Genomic DNA, 19,761 nt, shown 5'->3' with positions numbered 1-19,761 from the left:
GGATCTCCCTGGAGATTTTATGTGCAATCCATAATTCCTAGTTTGATTCCCTCAGGGACCTGCTCACTAAAGAGCCCATGTGTGTTCAGTACCCCTACAATGAGGCCACATGGTTTACCATGTCCTGTAGGGATGCTCGGAGTGCCCTGCTCAGCGCCATCAAAAGAGGTTCTAGAGTATGTATTCGGGCAGCAAGGCGGTAATATAAAGCCACCATTAGGCAGTCCAAAAAAGATTGAGAATGGTGCAAAGGGGCTATAACGCTGGGTGCCCTTAGAAGTAAAGATCTTTGCACATTCTGGCACATAGTTGCAGGTGGAGACTGCCATAGGGGTGAACCACTTGGCAACAGTATTGTGACAGATGCCTGGGATGACCATTTTTCCCAGTTGTATTCTGTTTCTCCCACCAATGAGACTGAAGTGGGTTATTTAACAGCAGTGGTGAATGACTCCAATGAGGCAAAGTAGTGTGTGCAAGGGTCTGGGGTGGACATTTTCAATCCACCTCAGGTGGAATCGGGGGTCTTCATGGTGGGCATCAATCTCTGGGAATTTCTGGGAAGTTGAGACATTGCTTGAAGGGTTACATGACCGCTGCCAAGATGTCTATTGTGACTTATATTGAAATAATCTCACAGCAGGCCCCTCCTATAACAAGCATGGAGATATCTAAAGCCCTAGATTTGATTACTCCCAACAAGGCTCCAGGACTAGACAAAGATCAGGTGATATATTTTAGCTGTTCAAGGACTTATGGTGCCCATATTATTATTGTTTTTTACTGCCCTGTTATTTGGTGCTCTCATATCTTCTTCATGGACCGGGGCAGAGATCATCCTAATTTTCAAGAAGGGTTGCAACTCTCTACCTACTTATTACAGGCCAAATAGCTTAATTGATAGTGTGAAAAATGATTTTGTTGTATAATGCTGAATAGATTGTTGGAGTGGAAGGATGAGCACAATCGGTCAGGTCTTTCGCCTCCAGATGCTATATTGGAGGTACATTTCCCTGAGGGACAGTAGATTATATGTAGTTTTTGTTGATCTTCGTTCAGGTTTTGACCTCGGACCCAGAGCATCTCCCTGGAGGGTATTGTTGGAGATGGATGTCCCTGCCTACCTCTTAAATGTAATAATTGCTTTACATACTAAGAATTATGCCCGGGTTAGATGCGGGCCACAGGGAGAGCGTACTGACCCTGTCTCTGTTAAAAGGGGAGTGGGACAAGGTTGTATCTTGGCCACAACTCTCTTCCTCCTCTATGTTGATGATCTGGTGTCTAAGTTAATGGAATGTGAGGGTGATACCCTGTCGCTGGCTGTCACCAGGGTCCCCGCCCCGCTGTTCGCGGATGACACCCTGTTGCTCTCCAAATCTCCAATGGGCATTCAAAAGCTTTTGGATTGCTTTGAGGGTTGGAGATAAACCTTGGCAAGACCAAATATATATGGTGTTTAATCCAATCCCCCTACCTTGTCCTCTCGTTCAAATCCTTCTTATAATGGTGAAAGGCTTGATCGTGTGCAGGTATATAATTACCTCAGGGTGAACGTTTCTGAGGAATTTGACTGGTCAGCCCATGTTTTAAAATGCAAGCTCAGACTGGAGCAGTATTGAGGGGGTATTTTGAGAGTGCAATATAGTTCTCCTTTTCACTCGATTTTTCCTACACTAAATGTTTATAAGTGCCAGGCCTGGAGGGCTTCTCTGTACAGCAGAACTGTGGAGCCAATTAGATTTCAGACCCCTCAAACTTGTGTAAAATTGTTTTATGAAGAACCTGTGTAACTTGCCATTGAGCACCACTTTATGCCCCCTAAAGCTGGACTTCATCCTAAAATGAGTAAATGACTTGGTCAGTTTAAACCCCCTGTTTTACTGACAGAAACTGTGGTCTTCCCAGGAGCTTACATCTTTTAGCAGTGCCCTAGAAGAAGTGATGGGTTTGGCTGGTGCCTGTAAGATCTTATAACTAAGGGTGGTTAAAGACCGCCTACGGTAGATGAGGTTTGGGAACTTGTGGTTGTCTGGAGTAGATGCTGCAGCATTCTCTAAACAAGTTCTTAAGGAGACTTTGTGGTGGCACACTGATTATCTAACCCTATATTCTAGCAGCACTGGCCATCTTACAGCTTTGTTCATGGCATTTAAAGATGTTTATCGGCTGGAAGGCTATTTGGATAAGATTGAAGAGAACTGTCTAAATCAAATTCCACATGGGCTTCCTTACCGTACCTTCCTTTACAGCTTCAGGGAAGCAAGGAGTTTCTGGTTGTACTAGTTGATGTCCATTTTGACCAGAAGTGGTGGAATCAGTGGAGCATGTTATTTTCTTTAGTACCCCCTACTGGGGGTCCTAGGAAGAAATGGGTCTGGCCTCTAGGCCAATATTTGGGCTTCAGGAATATTAGGCCTGCCCTCAGAAATTTTTAAGAAGTGATACCAGGTTGTGTATTGTTTTTGCCGTTTCTAGGTTTTTGTTGTCCATGTGGCGTATTAGACAGTGGGAAGTGTCTTCTTAATTCAGGTGCATCCCCAGGTTTGTGATCGCAATCCTTTGTATTTGATTATCTGATTTTATTTTATTTGTCTTAACCTGAATATTTATTGTGTTTTATAGGTTTATAAGGTTTTTTACATCTTAATCTGATCCAATGTGTTTACTAAATATGAGTTTGTATATGAATTGTCATTACTGTTATTACTTTTACCTTCGGTCTTTCTTTGTTGATTGTTTGCTTTGACGTTTATGGTTAGTTAGCCAAAATAAAGATTATTTGACTGACTGATTTTAAATTACAATTAATTTGAGCCCAAACATGATATTTCTACCTGCTCTCAATCAAAAGTTAGCCCTTATTAAATATAGTTAGATAAACCAATGTTATCCTATGGGAGAGGTAGGCCTGGTAGTAATAAAAAACGAATGCAGCTGTTTTTTTCACTAGGAGGACATGTAATACTTAAAAAGACATGTCCTACTTTTTAAATACAATGCACCCTGCCTTATGCGCTGTTTAGAGCCTACTTTAGGGTGGCTTATATGCATTAGAAAGGAAGGTTTGGGCCTGGCCTGAGGTTTATTTTTCAAGGTCGAATTGGCAGTTTAAAATTGTACTAGAGTGGCAGGCATCAGACATTTTAAAGGACTACTTAAGTGGGTGGCACAATAAATGTTGTAGGCCCACTTGTAGCATTTAATTTACAGGCCCTGTGTACATGTAGTACTACTTTTCTAGGGACTTATAGATAAACTTAATGTGTCAGTCAGCTGGTGGCCAATTCTGCCATGTTTTAAGGAGTGAGGAAAAGCACTTTAGAACTGATTAGCAGTAGTTAAATGCACAGAGTTCTGCTGCCAACTAAAACAAATTTAGAAAACAGGAGAGTGGATGCAAAATATTTTGGGGTGACCCTGCAGAGAGAGCCAGGTCCAATATGCCCTCGTTACAAGTGTGCTGATAAATCCCTCTATGTGCAGTAACTCCTATTGAGGCACACATCAGAATTATGAGTTTGGGGTTAAATATCAACAAACCAGGCAATATTTATCAGGGCTCAAATGCCTGGTAAATACTGTGACATACATATTTTGTTAAAGTAAGAGCTACAATCTGCGTGTTATTATCCAAAAACTCAGGATATGTGATGATTATTGCACCTAATAAATAGTGAACACCTCAGTGTTAGTTTGCCTCAGGTGCGATAATTATCACAAGGGTTAATGTCCAACTCTTAATGAGGAATTTAGCTCCACATTATGTTGGGCCTACTATCAGACATGATCATTTTTGCACCCAATATAACTCGACCCCGAGCTTTTCGGAATTTATGAGGTGCGATAATTGTCACCAATTGAACGTTTTGCGTATCTTTCTCTCCCTTCTGCTTTCTCTCTCATCCACTGTCTTTCTCTTTATCCCACTCTGATTAGTGTATATGTGGCTGAAAACTGTTTAGCAGTATGTGGGAATATGGTGCACATGAAAGCTCTATTTCTCGCTCGCTATCACACTCTTCCGTCTTTTACCTCTGTCTCTCACTCTTCCCATCTCTTTTGTCTCTCTCTCTCTCTCTCTCTCTCTGCTCCTCTGTCTGTCTCTCTCTCTCTCTTCTTCCCTCTCTGTATATCTCTTGGATGTTTTCTTCCCTTGCTCTCTCTATTTGCTATTCTCTCCTCTGTCTCTCTTTTACCCTCTCTCTCCCAGTAGCTGTCTTTCTTCATCTCTCACTATCTTTGTCCCTCTCTCTCTCTCTCTCTCCATCCCTTCGGCCCTTTCACTCTCTCATCAGTGTTTATGTGGCTGAAACCTATTGTGCAGGACTGGTTAGAGTGGGACACATGAGATTTCAGTATTTCTTGCTCTCTATCAAATTTCTCTGTTTTCTTCTCCCAATCTATCTCTTGCTCTCCTCATTTCTCTTTTTCGCACTCCTTTCTTCCTCTTAAACAGCTGCTCTCTCTCGTGCTCTCTATATCTCTTCTGCTGGCTATCTCTGCCTCGCTCTCTTTATCTCTCTTCTGCCTGCCATTTTTACAGGCTTCATAAGCAAGCTGTGAATGGACCCAGCAGAAAATCATCCATCTCAGTTTGTGACTGCCTCCAAGTACACTGCCAAAGGACCCTGGTCCAAACTCCCTATTACTAATTCTCAGAGCTATCCTGTAAATTATTTAGCCTGATGGCATGGTGCTCTGTCTGTGCTGTTAGTCAGTTACCTGGCTGCCATCATGGGAACTTATTCATGCTGGGGACAGTGATATAAATAAATACAATTTGAAGGATGAAAGAAACACCCTAGGGCTTACCATTCAGACCCCACACAATTCATCAACACCTTAAACATTTCTGTCCTTTACGCCAGTCAACCTTGAAATCCTGGTCTACAAGACATACAAATGTAAGGATTTGATTATCAGCTTCAAGGCCACATCTACCCCTGGAGGGCTTGAGCTGAATGCAGCATAGTTGAACCATGTACACCATCTAAATGAGTCAAGACGTAGCAATGCAAGTCAAACGAACTTCCTTATTCTCCTTATTCTCCCTCCTGAATACGCCCAAACTTACTCAGTCTTGGTTTAGCTCTGAAAGCTAGCCAACTACTCACGTAGAGTTAATCCTGAATTTGAAGCGGATTTTGACCATTGGGGATCTAGAATTAATTTTTGGATCACTGCTGAAAGTATACGACAGTTATGGAATTCCAGGAGCACTCTTACACACAAAATTTTAATCATGCAGAAAAATGCATGGAAAATATTCTTCCCTTCATAAAAAAATCAACACCAAGCACTGCTTTTTACTTTAGGGGTGTTGATTTACTTTTCATCCTGGAAATGCATCTATTCCTGCTTTTTAATGTAATACTTTGTAGGTTTTTTCCAGGGTGAGAAGCCTCATGCAAACTCTTTATGAAAACCAACCGATTAACAGCTTTGTGGGTGTCTGTTGCACCTGGCCCTTTTTGCAGAGTCATCCCCAGTCTTTTTCCCTCCTTCCCCCTAATTTTTCTGACCAGTTTTTGTTGGCCTTAGGACTCTGGGGACCTTACCACTGCTAAAACAGAGCTCAAGTGTATGTGCTGTCTGTGTAAATTGTACTGTTGATTAGTTTATCCAAGACTGGCATATTTGATTTACTGGTAAGTCCCTAGTAAAGTGCACTAGAGGTGCCCAGGGCCTGTAAATCAAATGCTGGTTGTGCCACCCACATTAGTAGCCCTGTAAACATGGCTCAGACCTGCCACTGCATTGTCTGTGTGTGCAGTTTTAAACTGCCAATTCGACTTGGCAAGTGAACCCACTTACCAGGCCTAAACCTTCCTTTTTACTACATGTCAGGCACCCCTAATGTAGGCCCTAGGTAGCCCCATGGGCAGGGTGCAGTGTATTTAAAAGGTAGGACATGTACTGGTGTGTTTTATCTGTTCTAACAATGAAATACTGCCAAATTCAGGTTTCACTGTTGCAAGGCCCATCTCCTTCATAGGTTAACATGGGGGCTGCCTTTAAATAACTTTAAAGTGCAGATTTCCTTTGAAGGCAGATAGAAATAAGGAGTTTGGGGTCTCTGAAGTCACAATTTAAAAATACATCTTTTAGTGAAGTTGGTTTTCAGATTGTGAGTTTGAAAATGCCACTTTTAGAAAGTAGGCATTTTCTTGCTTAAACCATTCTGTGACCCTTCCTGTTTGTGGATTCCACGTCTGGGTCAGTTTTACAGTTGGGCTGTTCACACCTCTGCTCCAGACAGGAACACAAAGGGAGCTTGGGTGTAGCGTGCATATCCTGATGAGCCATCTGAGCTAGAGGGAAGGGAGGAGTGGTCGTTCACACCTGAAAGGACTGTGCCTGCCCTCACACAATGCACTCTCTGACCCCCTGGTGTGCGTCTGGGGCCTGGCCTGGACAAGGAAGGATCTTGCTAATGGTTGAGACTTTGCTTTGAAGTTTGCTAGCTTCAAAGGCAGAACAGGGTATAAGAAAAAGATCCAAACCTCAGACTTTTAGAATCTTTCTGGAACCAAGAGGAACCTCTGCCCAGGAGAAGAGCTGAAGGAGGAGTACTGTCCCTTTGCTGTGTTGCTTTGCTGGACTGGACTGACATTGCTGCTTCTGCCTGGAAAGAGTGCAAAGGGTGAACTTTGCTGTGTGTCCTGCTTGAGAATGTTCTCCAAGGGCTTGGAGTAGAGCTTGCCTCCTGTTGGAAGTCTCAGGGACACCAAAGACTTCAGTTTCCTCGACCTGCAGCACTGGGAACTGTGTGTTTTGTGATGTTCAAGAGGAGAAACCACTGCGACGCTGCCAACGAAGCCGCTCGCTGCACCGTGACCTGCTGATGCTGCATGGAGCCGCATTGCCCCGCTTTGCACCACGACCCTGGTCTCACCGACACCATCATCAGACGCCTTCACCAAGCCACTGCTCGCACCGCGAACTGTGGGCCCTGCACTCTGGCATCGCCTGCTCACACCGCAGCCTGGGCCTCCCCGACAACGCCGCTCCTCCTGACACCGCCCCTGCTGCCTGCACCATGGCCTGTGGCCACTGCTCGTGAGGTACACGAAGCACTGCCCCACACTGCAGCCCCGGTCCACCGACACCAGCACCACTGACTCCAGTGTCGTCACCAGGCATCCCGGTCTGCACTGTGGCCTGTGGACACCGCTCGTGAGGGTCACGAAGCACTGTCCTGTCCCGCACCGCTGGCTTGGGCCTACCGACGACAGTGCTTCAGCAACAACGATGCCAATGCCTGCACCGTGACCTGTGGACACCGCACTTCACACCGCAGCCCTGGTCTAACCGACAATGCTGGAGGCCGTCACTGAGCTGCTGCCTGCACCGTGACCTGTGGGCACCGCACGTTGCATCGTCCCACTTCACACCACAGCCCCAACGCCACCCACGCCAGCGCTCCAGACTTCATCAACCCAGAGTTCGATCTGCAATGCGTGTGACCTCAAGGGCCCGACGACTCCCGCACCGACTCCAGAACCGACACTACGACGCCAGCGACGCCGCTCTTTGGAACTCACCGTGAGGATCACTACGCCCTGCAAATCCAACGTACTGCTTGCAGGTCTTCCCGACACCGCAGCTGGCCCGCAAGGGCGCGGCCGGCCTGAACTATTGGTTTTGTTCATCACGACACTGTGATAGTCCCAGGTGGAGCTATCGAACCCAAGGAACTGTATTTTTAGGATGAATCTTACAAATTTCATATATTTAGCACTGTATGTTGGATTTTTATCGTTTTAGTCTTGTTTTACGCAGATAAATGTTGCCTATTTTTCTAAAACTGGTGTGGTGTCCATTTGTAGTGTTCTCACTGTATTACTGTGTTTTATGTGCAAATGCTTTACACATTGCTTCTGAGATCAGCCTGACTGCTCGTGCCAGGCTAACACGGGGGTGAGCAGGGGTTATCTGAGCGGGTATCTCCCTTATCCTGACTAGAATAAGGGTCCCTACTTGGACAGGGTGCAAACCGACTGCCAACTAGAGACCCCATTTCTAACAGTGTTCACTGCAATTTCCATTTCACCTGGAACTCCAAATTCCCAACCCTGCTTCTGCATTTAGAAAAAACAGGAAATCGGCTTAATTTGTAGATTTTCAGTATTCACAAATACATTTTACCAGAGTGAAGTTGTAAGCGTCTTCATTCTTCAAACCACAGTATACTCCCACAAGTTGCTTAAGGTAAGCAAAAACATTTATGAATTGTATTCAAAATGCCACGATTTCTGATCAGCGCTCTACAAAACCCTGCAAAATCCCTAAATAAATAAAAAAGGTGTTTCTTAACAGGTGATAAAGTACATTTTGCCTGACCATCCTATGTGCAGTAGTCAAATCACATTTCATGCATTGTGTACTCATACCTTTCATTGTCACAGGTGATGGGTTCGGAAACAGTGGAATCAGAAGAAGAAACAGGAAGTAGACAACCGATAACCCGCTGTACCGGATTGATATGGCTGTGAAGTACAAAATACAGTCATTAGCAGACACCCTGGCACCTTCATTTATATCCAATGTTATGTTGAATTATATTATGTTGTTAAACTTTGTAACATGGGTTCTGTTATTTTTCTATTGTGTGCTCTTGTGCGATGTAGTATTATATATTATTCTTGTAAGCCATATTATGTTATGTTCTATACTGTGTTACTTTATATTCTGTAATAGATTGTTTCTTGTCATGCTTTATTATTATATGTTGTGTCAGGTTTTGTAATGGCATGTTAGCTATGTTTGTGATTTGCTTCCTATATTACATAATATACATTTTAATATTACGGTATGTGACGTTTGCTTGTATTATTTAATCTTTGGTTATTTTATCCTTTGGGTGTACATGTATACACTACACCTACGCAAAAATTGACAAAGCGAATGTAAATACACGGGCATAGTTTACGATTCCACGGATTTACACTGAATGCAAGATCTTCTAAACGCAGGTGACTCAGATAAAACATATTCCAAAATTTCATACAAATCAGATGACGATATATATATCAGACAATGGAAGAAATGCTCAAGAGAACAACATATGAGAGAGGCCAAGCGGGAACTGTGTTTTCCAGATACATCTATATCAACATACAGAGATTCAGGATCTTGTGCGCCACTGGGACCAGACTGCACAAAAGGGGCTGTAACTAGTCAGGGGTGTCTTACATAAATCCACTTGAGTTCAATCCATGCCAACATTTTTAAAAAATCACACAAAATGCATTTACACGCTCTCCATTTAAATGGGACCCATTTACACAGTTTGTGGTTATGTTGAAAATGTAGAACAGATAGGAATCCACGCTGGACACCCCTGCACCATATGATATCCTGGTTCCAGTACTGAAAGATAACTTCATCAACTTGTTTCATCAACTTATGCGAAATTCAAAGAATTTGGGCTAAAGCATAACATTGGGTCAGTGACACTGGGTTAAGAATCCTTTCCTGTTACAGGACTGTGACTTAACTACTGCATCGATCTGCAACACCTCTGGCTAAACACGGTTTACTATTTCAAGTAAGTATACATAGCACCTGAAAGTTTTAGTAGACCTGCTGGAGCCCGTTATTAATCACTGTTTACAGCCTTGGTGCAGCGTCAAGCTTTAACTGAATTAATAACAAGCATGTTCAATGCAACGGGTCTCGCATTTGTTCGAGTTAGAGCTATCAGCGTTGTAAAGCACAAAAAAACGCCGTGCCATAGCACTATGTAAAATGCAACGCGATTGCGCTATGTGGAAAATAAACAGATAAAGTAGTCCGGTCTCCAGGCTGAAAACATCGAGCCTCGTATGTTTTTGGTAATTTACCGGTGCTGTGTAGGTGGGCTAAACACCGGAAAAGGCATGACATATGCATGCCTTTCACAAATGAAAGCAAGGAGATTTTAAAAGGCAAACCCACAAACCAATGTAAGTGACTGACGTGGCATGGGCGTGGTTTCAAGCCCAAAGAGAGATTACACTTCGTGCTCGCCCATAAAAAAGAAGCGCAAATGCAATTGCTCCACATCACAATCAAAAGACACGTGATGTCACTTCTTGTGAGTGATGGTGTGTAGTATTTTCATCTTACCCGCTTAGTCTTGTTTGCTTGTGTATGTTATTCTATTAACAACCAAATGTACAAAGTACGACATTTTAAGGATCAAGTACTAATGTATAGTTTAAGCTTTAAGATTCACATTGAGGAATGTTGAAGCTTTTTCCGATTGCGAGTTATTTGTCATCATCCAATGGAGGGGAATAGACAATTATTGCTTTGTTTACTACTGAAAGTAAGGCTAGAAATTCTAAGGCATGGGTGAACAAGGTGCCTCCACGATGGCAGGATTCATAAAAATTTTCAGGATAAGCACTAACTACGTAATAACTTCTGTTAGGCCATAAAATAGTAGATATCCGGAAAACTTGACATGGACCCAGCCCACCTGGACACAGGCTGACACACCCGGCCTTAAGGAATTCAAAAAACACCAACAGCTCAGTGAGAAAGTTTATGAGATGCAAGCAACTGAATTAGCCAGCACTCTATGTTCCATCAGAAAGTCAGTTATGATCATCTTTTCTCCCAGGTCAGGCCTGTAAGGAATTGGTTCTTTTTGCATGATCACTCCCAAAGGTTTCGAATGATACTGCTTTTTCGATTCTGAACGTGCAACGAGGCCTGCTAACCAGACCTCATTGCCAGTGCCCTGACCTTTTTAAGTGTATGTTTAATCGGCTTGTGCCCAATTGCTATAAGTTAACTTACTTATAAGGGCCTAGTATATGGTTCCAGGGGTACCCAAAGCCTGTAAGTTAAGGTGTCCCTCGTGGACTGCAGCACTTGTGTCACCACGAGTGTGACAAAGTAAAAGCATGTCTCCCAGCCTGCTACTGCAGACTGGTGGAGCAGTTTTAGACTGCGGACTTGACTTTGCCATTTAAAGCAATGGCGAAACCCAGACCTTCCTCTTTAAAATATATAGAAGTCATCACAAGGAAGGCCTATCAAGCCCTAAGGAGGGTGCAGTATATTAAAAAGTAGAAAATGTATTTTCACATGTCCTAACAGCACACAGGCAAATACAGGGTACAGCTGACAACCCAGCTGTGGTAACTTCTCAAGTGGACTACTAAAATTAGTACTTAAAGGTATCAAAATAATTGTTACATTAACCTCGACCTAATGAAATTAATGGAACATTTTAGTAAAGGGTAGCTTTAGAAAGTTGCCACTCTGTTGCCCCAGTTTTCCAGGGGCTAGTTACAGTTGTTGGCCATGAGACAGCCTTCTGCTCTCCTGAGGGAGAGGAGTGAACAACTCTCAGGAAGCAAACAATAGGGGCCTGCTGTTGGCAGGAAGCCCAAACATGGTATGAGCCCAAAAGGCAAGGCCCAATTGGAAAGCTGCCTATTAAGGGAAAATGATGGACACACATGAGAGGGGCTGCTCTTTTGACCTGGTATACAGGTTGGCACAAGAAACAGAGAGATGCAAACATTTGCCAAAACAGTTTTCCTGTGGGTGTGTTGCCCTCGGGTAGCCACACCTCTAGAGTGGGCTACCAAGCTCCACACATGAGAGAAGCGTTCTGCTATTTTAGGAGTGAGCAGAATATTGCACTCTGGGATAGCTAGATTTCACACATTGTAGGAAGTAGTCCCCAGGTGGAAGGAGACCTGATAGCCCATTGGTGAGTGGCCACAGCATCCTGAGGGCAAGTTGTGGGCATAAAAGTGCCACCCCTGGCACCCAGAGATCAGATCACTTTTGTACTGGAGAGAAGGCTGAAGAAGGACTGCCCTGCTGTTCCTTGGACCTGGCAAAGAGAGGCTACACCAAAACTTGGACTCTACCTGCTGCTCGTGGGCTACCAAATAAAGGACTGCACCTGCAGTGCCCTGTTTGTGGAAAAGTCATCCACAAGCAATAGATAGAAGAGGTGAACTTGAGTCAGTTGGCTGACTTCCTGTTACAGCTCCAGGATCACAAAAGCTGAAGAAGCTGCCCTTTACATGTCGGTGGCCACAATCACTGATCTCAACTGGCCACTGAATCGCAGCCTGGGAGACTGAGTTCTGATGCTTAAAAGCTGCACCTGAGTCTGCTGGACCTCAGAGAGTCGTTAAAGTGCAGTTTGGTTGCCCAAGATGGAGTCTAGCCACAGTTAAAGGGATCTGCCGATTTTGCTATACCCGAGACCAGTAGACCAGTGGCAACTAGTTTGGGACTAACGTTAGAGTTAAAACTGACCATAGGTCTCTCAGGTGGCTTATGCAGATGAAAGCAGAGAACCCAAAATTGTTGAGGAGGTCAATTTTCCTACAGGGGATTTCACATTTGAACGTAGACCTGGGACTCACCATGCCAATACAGATAGCTTTTCCAGGTTCTTTCATTTAGACGATGTGAAGTACTAGGGTGTAGGCTACTTGCTTATCTCCTTTCAAACCTCAATTAGGAAGCCAAAGGTAGTCTAGAATAGCACACCCAAACATACAATGGTACTAAAAGCACCATGCTGCCCTTTGATAAAACATCACATCACAAGCATAAGCCTGGCTCCTCATCCGAAACTCCATCTACACCCAGAAAAAGAGCCTGAGATCAGAGGCAAATCTGAAAAAGAATTACATGAAAGGCATTGAACTATATTTATGTTGTTCCACTACTTTTGATAACCATTGTCACTGTTCCAGAAATGTTTGTTTCTGCAACGAAAACATGACTTGCCTTTTCAAAGCAGGACTTGATTCTGTCTTTGAGGCTTATTATTTCATGTGTGCCCCAGCTGAGGTGACCAAAAAGTAGAAACTAAAAGAGAATCCCAGAGGGCAGCTTTTTACAAAGTCAGAGTAAAACATCAGTGTATCAAACCATAAAGTGCTTCTATACTGTGATAAAACATTACATAAATCATTTGTAACAGAATCAAAAACAATGCTAGTCATTCTACAATACAGCATGAAACAGCCACATTTGAGAGTTACATGATTGTATTTTAAAATGTCCCGTAAAAACGTTCCGAGAGAAATCACAATCACAGGAGTTTCAGGTTTCAACAAATACTGTTCTGTTCTCGTACCAACACCAAGAAAAATCTGTCTCAAGTTAGATTTCCTATAAACAGAATAAAGACAAAAATGTAATATCATCTAGGCTGGATTAACAGTTACTCACAGGCCGCAATTTTGGCATCCCAGAAATTCCAAGCATTACCCCTGAAGACCTGGCCTTTCTTCAGCACCAGTCCTATCTCATCTGTAGCATTCCACGCCACAAGTTAAGGTCGGAGTGGAGAGTAAAGAGCTGGCATTTTCCTTTGAAGAATGTATGATACAGAGTACATTCAATGATATATCTTATGGTGTACTATCAATCTGGCCTTAAAGGTCTTGACTTGAATCTCCCAGAATTTCCTTTTTCTTGAACAAAGCAAAAATCTTTAAGCAGACTTCTCTAGTGAGTAGTTCGTGAGCTACTGGTAGCTCTCCAGCCACCAATAAGTAGCTTCCCACTGTACCACCCAGCCTACTAAACTAGAAGTGTTTGTCTGGTTTTATATATGTATATAAAATTTGTAAAATATGTTTATTTTCAGAACTCAGAAGCTGATGTTTGGAAAAAATGTTAATTTACAAACTACTTGTAAAGCTGATATTTGAATGATAAATAATGCTGCGTTGGGGAGACTAATTACTAATATTATTACTATAGAGTCAGGGGCATTTAATCTATGGCTGTTATGTGTTAAACACGTTGAGACATTCCAAACTGATACAGCACTTTGACAGTTCTGTTGATGCACCTGGGTCATCACTGCAGGTAATCATGCACGGGATGACCACTAACGTTATCTTGTCTGATGTATCCCTGTTACAACACTGATAATATTTATTAGTAGCACAAGTAGCTTTTATTACAGAAATGTTTGGAGATCCGTGGTTTAGAGAGATAAGATGAGACTGGGTAACATGGTTATCATTATTTTCACAGTTAAGTAGGCCACCCATAGAGGCTTCTAGTTACTTACATATTTACTTATATAATTTCACAACTAACACCACAGCTTCTATATTTGAAGAAACAATGCCATCCTCAAGATACTGCCCATCCTTACATCACCAATGCTGAAATGCCAGAGAAGGCTTTGAGCGCTTACCTTCTGTTATAGTTAAATAAGGTAAGGTTCACCAAAAGAGGACAATCAGATATACCTTGAAAGGGAAGATCACAGTAGGAAAGTTAGTGAAGGGTCTTGGTAAACTTGATTAAACATAGTGATATTTCCCATTGTCCTTAGTGACCTACGAGATGCCATTTCACAGTGATCCAGGACAGACTCTTGCTGATAGGAAGTCCAAATACCTATGTCAGGGGACTTCTGTAGGTAGTTCACCCTGAAGCTTCTGAGCAAGACCTGCAGATTGTCCACCTGATGCTGCAGGTGACTAGCAGTCTTGTCTGTTAGCACTGGACCTAAGGCAGCCTTGGCTAAAGGGTGCAGGCGAATATTTAACAGAACCAGTATTCGTGCTGCAATTTGCCTTAGAGCCGAGATACTCAGTACGGCCCTAGTAGCACATGGTTCATTCAACCTGTTTTCCCTAAAACGGGGTTGCAAATGGTGCAGTGGAAGCTGGGTGGTGTGATCATTCATGGAATTCCAGGCTAAAAGCAGGTTGAATATATTTCTTCAAATGTGGTCCGTATTAGTGGTTTACATGCAGAAACTGCAGCGGTAACACTGATTAGGTATGTTCTTCTGTATTCCACATGGCGCTATAGTGAATCAACTTGTGAGTTAAAACCAGGACCTAAAATTACTGCTACCGAGGTATTGGTAATACCATGTGTGTTATTATTACTACATAATTCTAGGCCACACATAATGAAGCCACTAGAAGGTTGTGTTTTATTAGATGAACCTATAAAGAATAGGAGTTGACTTATTATCCTGGAAGTACTACCCATGGGGAGAAAATAATGTCCTTTCAAAGAATATTTGAGCGAAGGAAGCAATCTACTTACAGCTACTTATGCTGCAGGAACCTACAGGCAGTGACAACAATGAAAGATGCCCCGGGAGTCAGAGCTCTCAATGTTCCCCTCTTCATGCATAAGTAGTCACAGCAATCCAGGTTTTTTTATTTGCATTCAGGAATTTGTAGTACAGCAGCTACACCGGAAATAACAGTGTTATAATTACCACAATGTGAAGACAAAGCCTTGACAGGATGAGCCAGTTATGTAGGAAATTGGTCACCTGAGAGCTATGTGAAGCTGCAGTTAGCTATATTGGGATAGCCCAGAGTTCAAGGGAATTTCAGGAAGTATATTAATTCATTGATGCTAATGGCAACCAGATGGGAACCGCCAGCACTGTTTATTAGGTGATTTGTAGCATTCCCCAAACTGCAAAGGGTTCCAAGAATTACAGCAGCTCTTGAAGGCTCCATATGTGAAGGGTCACCCTGGGCTATTTAGAAGACAGCTAGTGACAACTGAGGCTATAATGATTTCAAAGTAGATACTTAGCTGCAGTCCTGCAGGTCTAGTCAATTCCTGCTCTGACATCTAGTGCCAGATCAGCAAAGAGATCCATTGCGTAATTGTCCAAGCCTGAGTCATGCAACTGGGGAGGAATTGTGGTGAAAGATAAAAAGAGTTCTCCATAGCCACCAGATGATCAAAGTGGAATCAGAAGAGGGCAGAGGGCCTTAGGCATACACAGAGGTGCTCCAGTCACAGCCAGATTGGAAACATCATCAGCCTTAGCAAAAACATTTAAACCAGCTCAATACTACAGGAGGCGACCACTGGAATTGGCTCCAGGGAGCTTTCGAGATGGGTCATGGTGGCCTGTTCAGCTTTCAAAGTAGTCCTTTGGCCTACAACTCACATGGACAATACCAGATTGGCAAAATGGCCTGTCAGACCTGTCTTCTAGACAAGATGTTTGATACTTGGGAGGCCCACCAAGAGAGATGGGCACATTCTTTAGGAAGAAAGAAACATGTGAACGTCACTTGCGAGGAAGGACCACACAATCATAAGCCATCCAGTACTCTGAGCGGAATAAGTCACACATATAGAGGTGCAGACTAAAGTTGAGTTGGTAGCTGCTGGTCTTCAACAACATTAAGAATAGGGTTCCAGCTTCATGCTTTAGAAGGAGTTACTGCCACTGGAGAAGACTTAGGGCCAAATGATAGAGTCAAGCAGAAGTTTCAAATTGAGGCATCTAGAAACAGCAAGGCCCCAGGGTGGCAAAGATTTCACTGCTATAGGAGAAATAAATGTGTATGAGTCATGAAGTGAACCCAACATTGAGGTACACTTTGTAAGGCAGTGTATGACCTGCATTTGGCTAGAAAGGCACTATAGACTTCAAATAACCTGGAGAAATGGCAGAACGTAAAGCAGTTTTTAGAGACAGGAGTTATCTGGGATTGAAAGCTCTAGAAGGAGAGGTGCACACTGGGATCACTGGTTGCAATCATCAGGCACGACTGTAAGGCTTGCATGCAATGATGGCTCTAGAGCCCAGTGTGAACTCTTTGGTAGTGTGCAGCAAAGTCTGGACAGAAGGCACAGCCCAGTGCTTAATTTGTAAATCAAAACGTGCCAGTGCCCAAAGCCCTCCTCTTAAACAGGCGGGTGCTGCAATTAAATGTGGAAACATGGAATACTGAAGCGGCATAATCCTGAAGCCACCTCGGGCCTCTTCAATCCATTGAAAGCCACTCCCTGCCCCTTCAGCTCACTCTAGCAGCTTTCTACAGTCTTCCTTTCTGACGCTTTTTCGTTTTTCCCTTCCTTCATCTTTCCCATGTCTCTTGCTCGCAGCAAATGCTTGAGGCAGAAGAATAAGCGCCAGCCCTCAAAAATAAGTGCCCGTGCTCAGCACTGGAAACAACAAGCACAAATTAAGCATTGGCACAGCCACTCTCTTGTTGAAGTTCCAGAGCTTAAAGCACACAACTGAAGGCTCTGGTCATAGGTGTTGCTAAAGACACACATTCTGCATTCAGTTCTCCATAGCCCCAGAGCCAACAATGCACATGATGTCATGTACTCCTTTCGTTTTTTTTGTCACTTTCCATGACGCACATATGAGAATGGTTCTCAAAACACTTACTACACATAAAAGCAGCAATAACAAACATTTTCACTGAGTTGCTACACATATTAGCAGCAACAGCAAAATTTTCAATCTGTGAAAAGCAATCAGCTCTTGAACTGTTCTAGAATGTTCAATAACGAAATGCATGAGAAAAAAAACACCTGTCTCAGCCAATAAGATGTTCCATCTGTCAAATTTGGTTCTTGACCCTCTCTCGACCTCACCTGCCAAAACATACAAAAAGACAGCCATATGGACTTCACTGCATTGCTTGCTTGTGATACAAATTTCTCAAAATCTATAAAACAGATTTACATTAAACCACAAAAGGGCCTACTAAGAGTAATATCATTACACGTTTTTTTCTGCAGAAGACAACACAATTCCTACCAGTCTTTAAATGATAAATACCAGTTTTAAATCAACCCCAATAAGCAACATCTGTATACTGGGCCTCCCTGAGGTGGTGGGGTGTCAGGACTTACCTAACTTTCCTCGAAAACTATGAAACCTTCACACCTGCTGCCAAACGTACTCCCTTCTACACTACGGAGAGGGCCCAAAGAGTCCAATTGCATAGCGCCCCCCAGAGCCCCAGTGACCTATGCTGGCCAAGCTGCTCCACTTCCGCGATCAGGACATTATACTACGAGTGGCATGACAGACAACCCCACTGCGGAGAGAAGACAAGACTGTAATGCTTTTCCAAGGCTACATATGCATTGACAGTGCTTAATATGTAAATAAAAAGGTGCCGTGCCCAAAGCCCTACTCTTAAACACGCGGCTGCTGTAATTAAATGTGGTAACACGGAATACTGAGGCGGCGTAATCCTGAAGCCATCCGGAGCCTCTTCAATCCATATAAAGCCACTCCCTGCACCTTCAGCTCACTCTTGCAGCTTTCTACTTTCTCCCATTGTGACGTTTTTTCGTTTTTCCCTTTATCCGTCTTTCCCGTATGCGTCTTTTTCTCGCAGCAAATGCTTGAGGCAGAAGAATAAGTGCCGGCCCTCAAAAATAAGTGCCGGTGCTCAGAGCCGGAAACAACAAGCACAAATTAAGCACTGTGCATTGTGCAACAATAACGCATGTCGTTCTTGGCTGTGAAGCGCTGCCTCGGATAGATGGGTCTGCAGTACTCCTTGCTATTCCTGGCCCATCTTAGAGTGCTTGCTCAGAAAAGTTCTTCACTGACCCCACAGAGGCCTGGAAATGGTTGGGTCGACAGGATGGTGAGGCAGTACCACATGGTCGTGAGCCCCTCCCAGGCTCAAAATGCCACCAGTGATGTCAACAAAGCAGAACCAAATGACTGCCTGCACCACGGACTCGTACACCCCCTGACCTCGAGCAAATTATCAAGGAGTGCAAGGGCGCACCTGAGGTGGCGGTCACGTTGGGAGTGGCAGCTGCCTCCACAGAAGGAGGCACAGGGCCACACATTCTGATGAAGAATCGGCAGGCTCAGACCATACCCTGCGTGATTCACAGTCCCTCTTGCTAGTCACCCTGCAAACTGCAGACTGCCTGGTGTAACTCCAGTATTCTTTGCCACTAGATGATTACTTTTGCTGTATTCCCTAATTTATGTTGCTTTCTTAGTGGGATGGGAGTGGGTGCTTTTCCCCTTACTGTTTATATATTGCTGTATCAGTAGACAAAAGACCTGCGGTAGGGCTTGTAGTGTGGACAGCGGAAGCGGTCAACACCAAGGAAGGAAACGAGAGAGGGGGGTCTGGAGCCCGACCCCTCCAAAACAGGTGCAAGGTGGGTTGCACCATGACGGGAGGGGGAGGACATAAAAGGGGGAAGGAGAGCGGGAAAGTTTCAGTAAGGAACGGAGTTCGTGAACAATGAAAATAAAGGTGTTATAAGCACGCCAGGCTCCGTCTGTTTATTAGTAGCTGCGCGCAAGCCGCTGGGGGCGACGCTACATTTTGGCGACGAGGGAACAAAGATCCCGCGTGACACGGCGCTGGAAAACGTTGCCGCATCCAGTTTAAAAAAAAAAAACAGAACGAACAACGAAAAGGATGGCCGCCAGCGCTTACCGCGGTAGACGGACGCAATCGGCTGGGCCTCATCGTCCTGCGAGGCCGTCGGAGAGAGACACAGGCGTGTCAGTGCGGCATTTGCAGCGATCCTGCTCCGACGTGGGCAGCCGACCAGAGAAGGTCGCGCCCTGCAGCCGGAGGACCGCGCGCCTGCCGAAGGAGACACCCATCTGCAGGCCTTGAAAAAAAAAAAAACAGCGAAGCACGTCAGGTGAGACGCCCAAGGCAAAACTTAACTCTCGAGGGCTCCGCTGCGCAGATCTGCAGCCCAGACCACCGCACACGTGCCCCGTGAGCCCCACCAGCAGCACCAAGACCCCAGACGCCCGCTGCGCCACTCTGCATGGGAAATTAAACAAAACAAAACCGAAATAAAGAAGGGGCCTAGAAAAAAAAAAAAAGAATAAAGAAGGATCAAGGTACTGAATTTTCGTTTTCCATAAACTATGCACTAAAAAAAGACACTCGTAAAGTAAATAAATAGAGAAAACAGAAAGCGCAAAACAATCCCTGCGACACCGCTAAAGCAAATATGGCCGGAATACCGCCCCTAGAG

The 19,761-nt window shown here is 44.0% G+C and overlaps 1 protein-coding gene across 2 annotated transcripts in view; it reads right to left on the bottom strand.

The window, feature by feature from the left end:
- LOC138303899 (piezo-type mechanosensitive ion channel component 2-like) overlaps nt 1–19,516 on the bottom strand; it is a 733,706-nt gene extending 714,190 nt beyond the window's left edge. The window contains exons 1-2 of one of the 2 annotated variants that reach the window (XM_069243434.1): nt 19,203–19,516; nt 8,397–8,492 (exon numbers count right to left, since the gene is read on the bottom strand). In XM_069243434.1, coding sequence (XP_069099535.1) covers nt 8,397–8,403 — 7 coding nt within the window. In that variant the 5' untranslated portion in view covers nt 8,404–8,492; nt 19,203–19,516. The remainder of the gene's footprint in view (nt 1–8,396; nt 8,493–19,202) is intronic. The other variant, XM_069243435.1, reaches the window with a different exon arrangement.
- Between the last annotated feature and the right edge of the window lie 245 nt (nt 19,517–19,761).

This window comes from Pleurodeles waltl, chromosome 7 (genome assembly GCF_031143425.1).
Source record: "Pleurodeles waltl isolate 20211129_DDA chromosome 7, aPleWal1.hap1.20221129, whole genome shotgun sequence".
Taxonomy (NCBI): domain Eukaryota; kingdom Metazoa; phylum Chordata; class Amphibia; order Caudata; family Salamandridae; genus Pleurodeles; species Pleurodeles waltl.
Note: the sequence above shows the minus strand (reverse complement) of the source record. Positions and strands in the feature narration are given on the sequence as shown.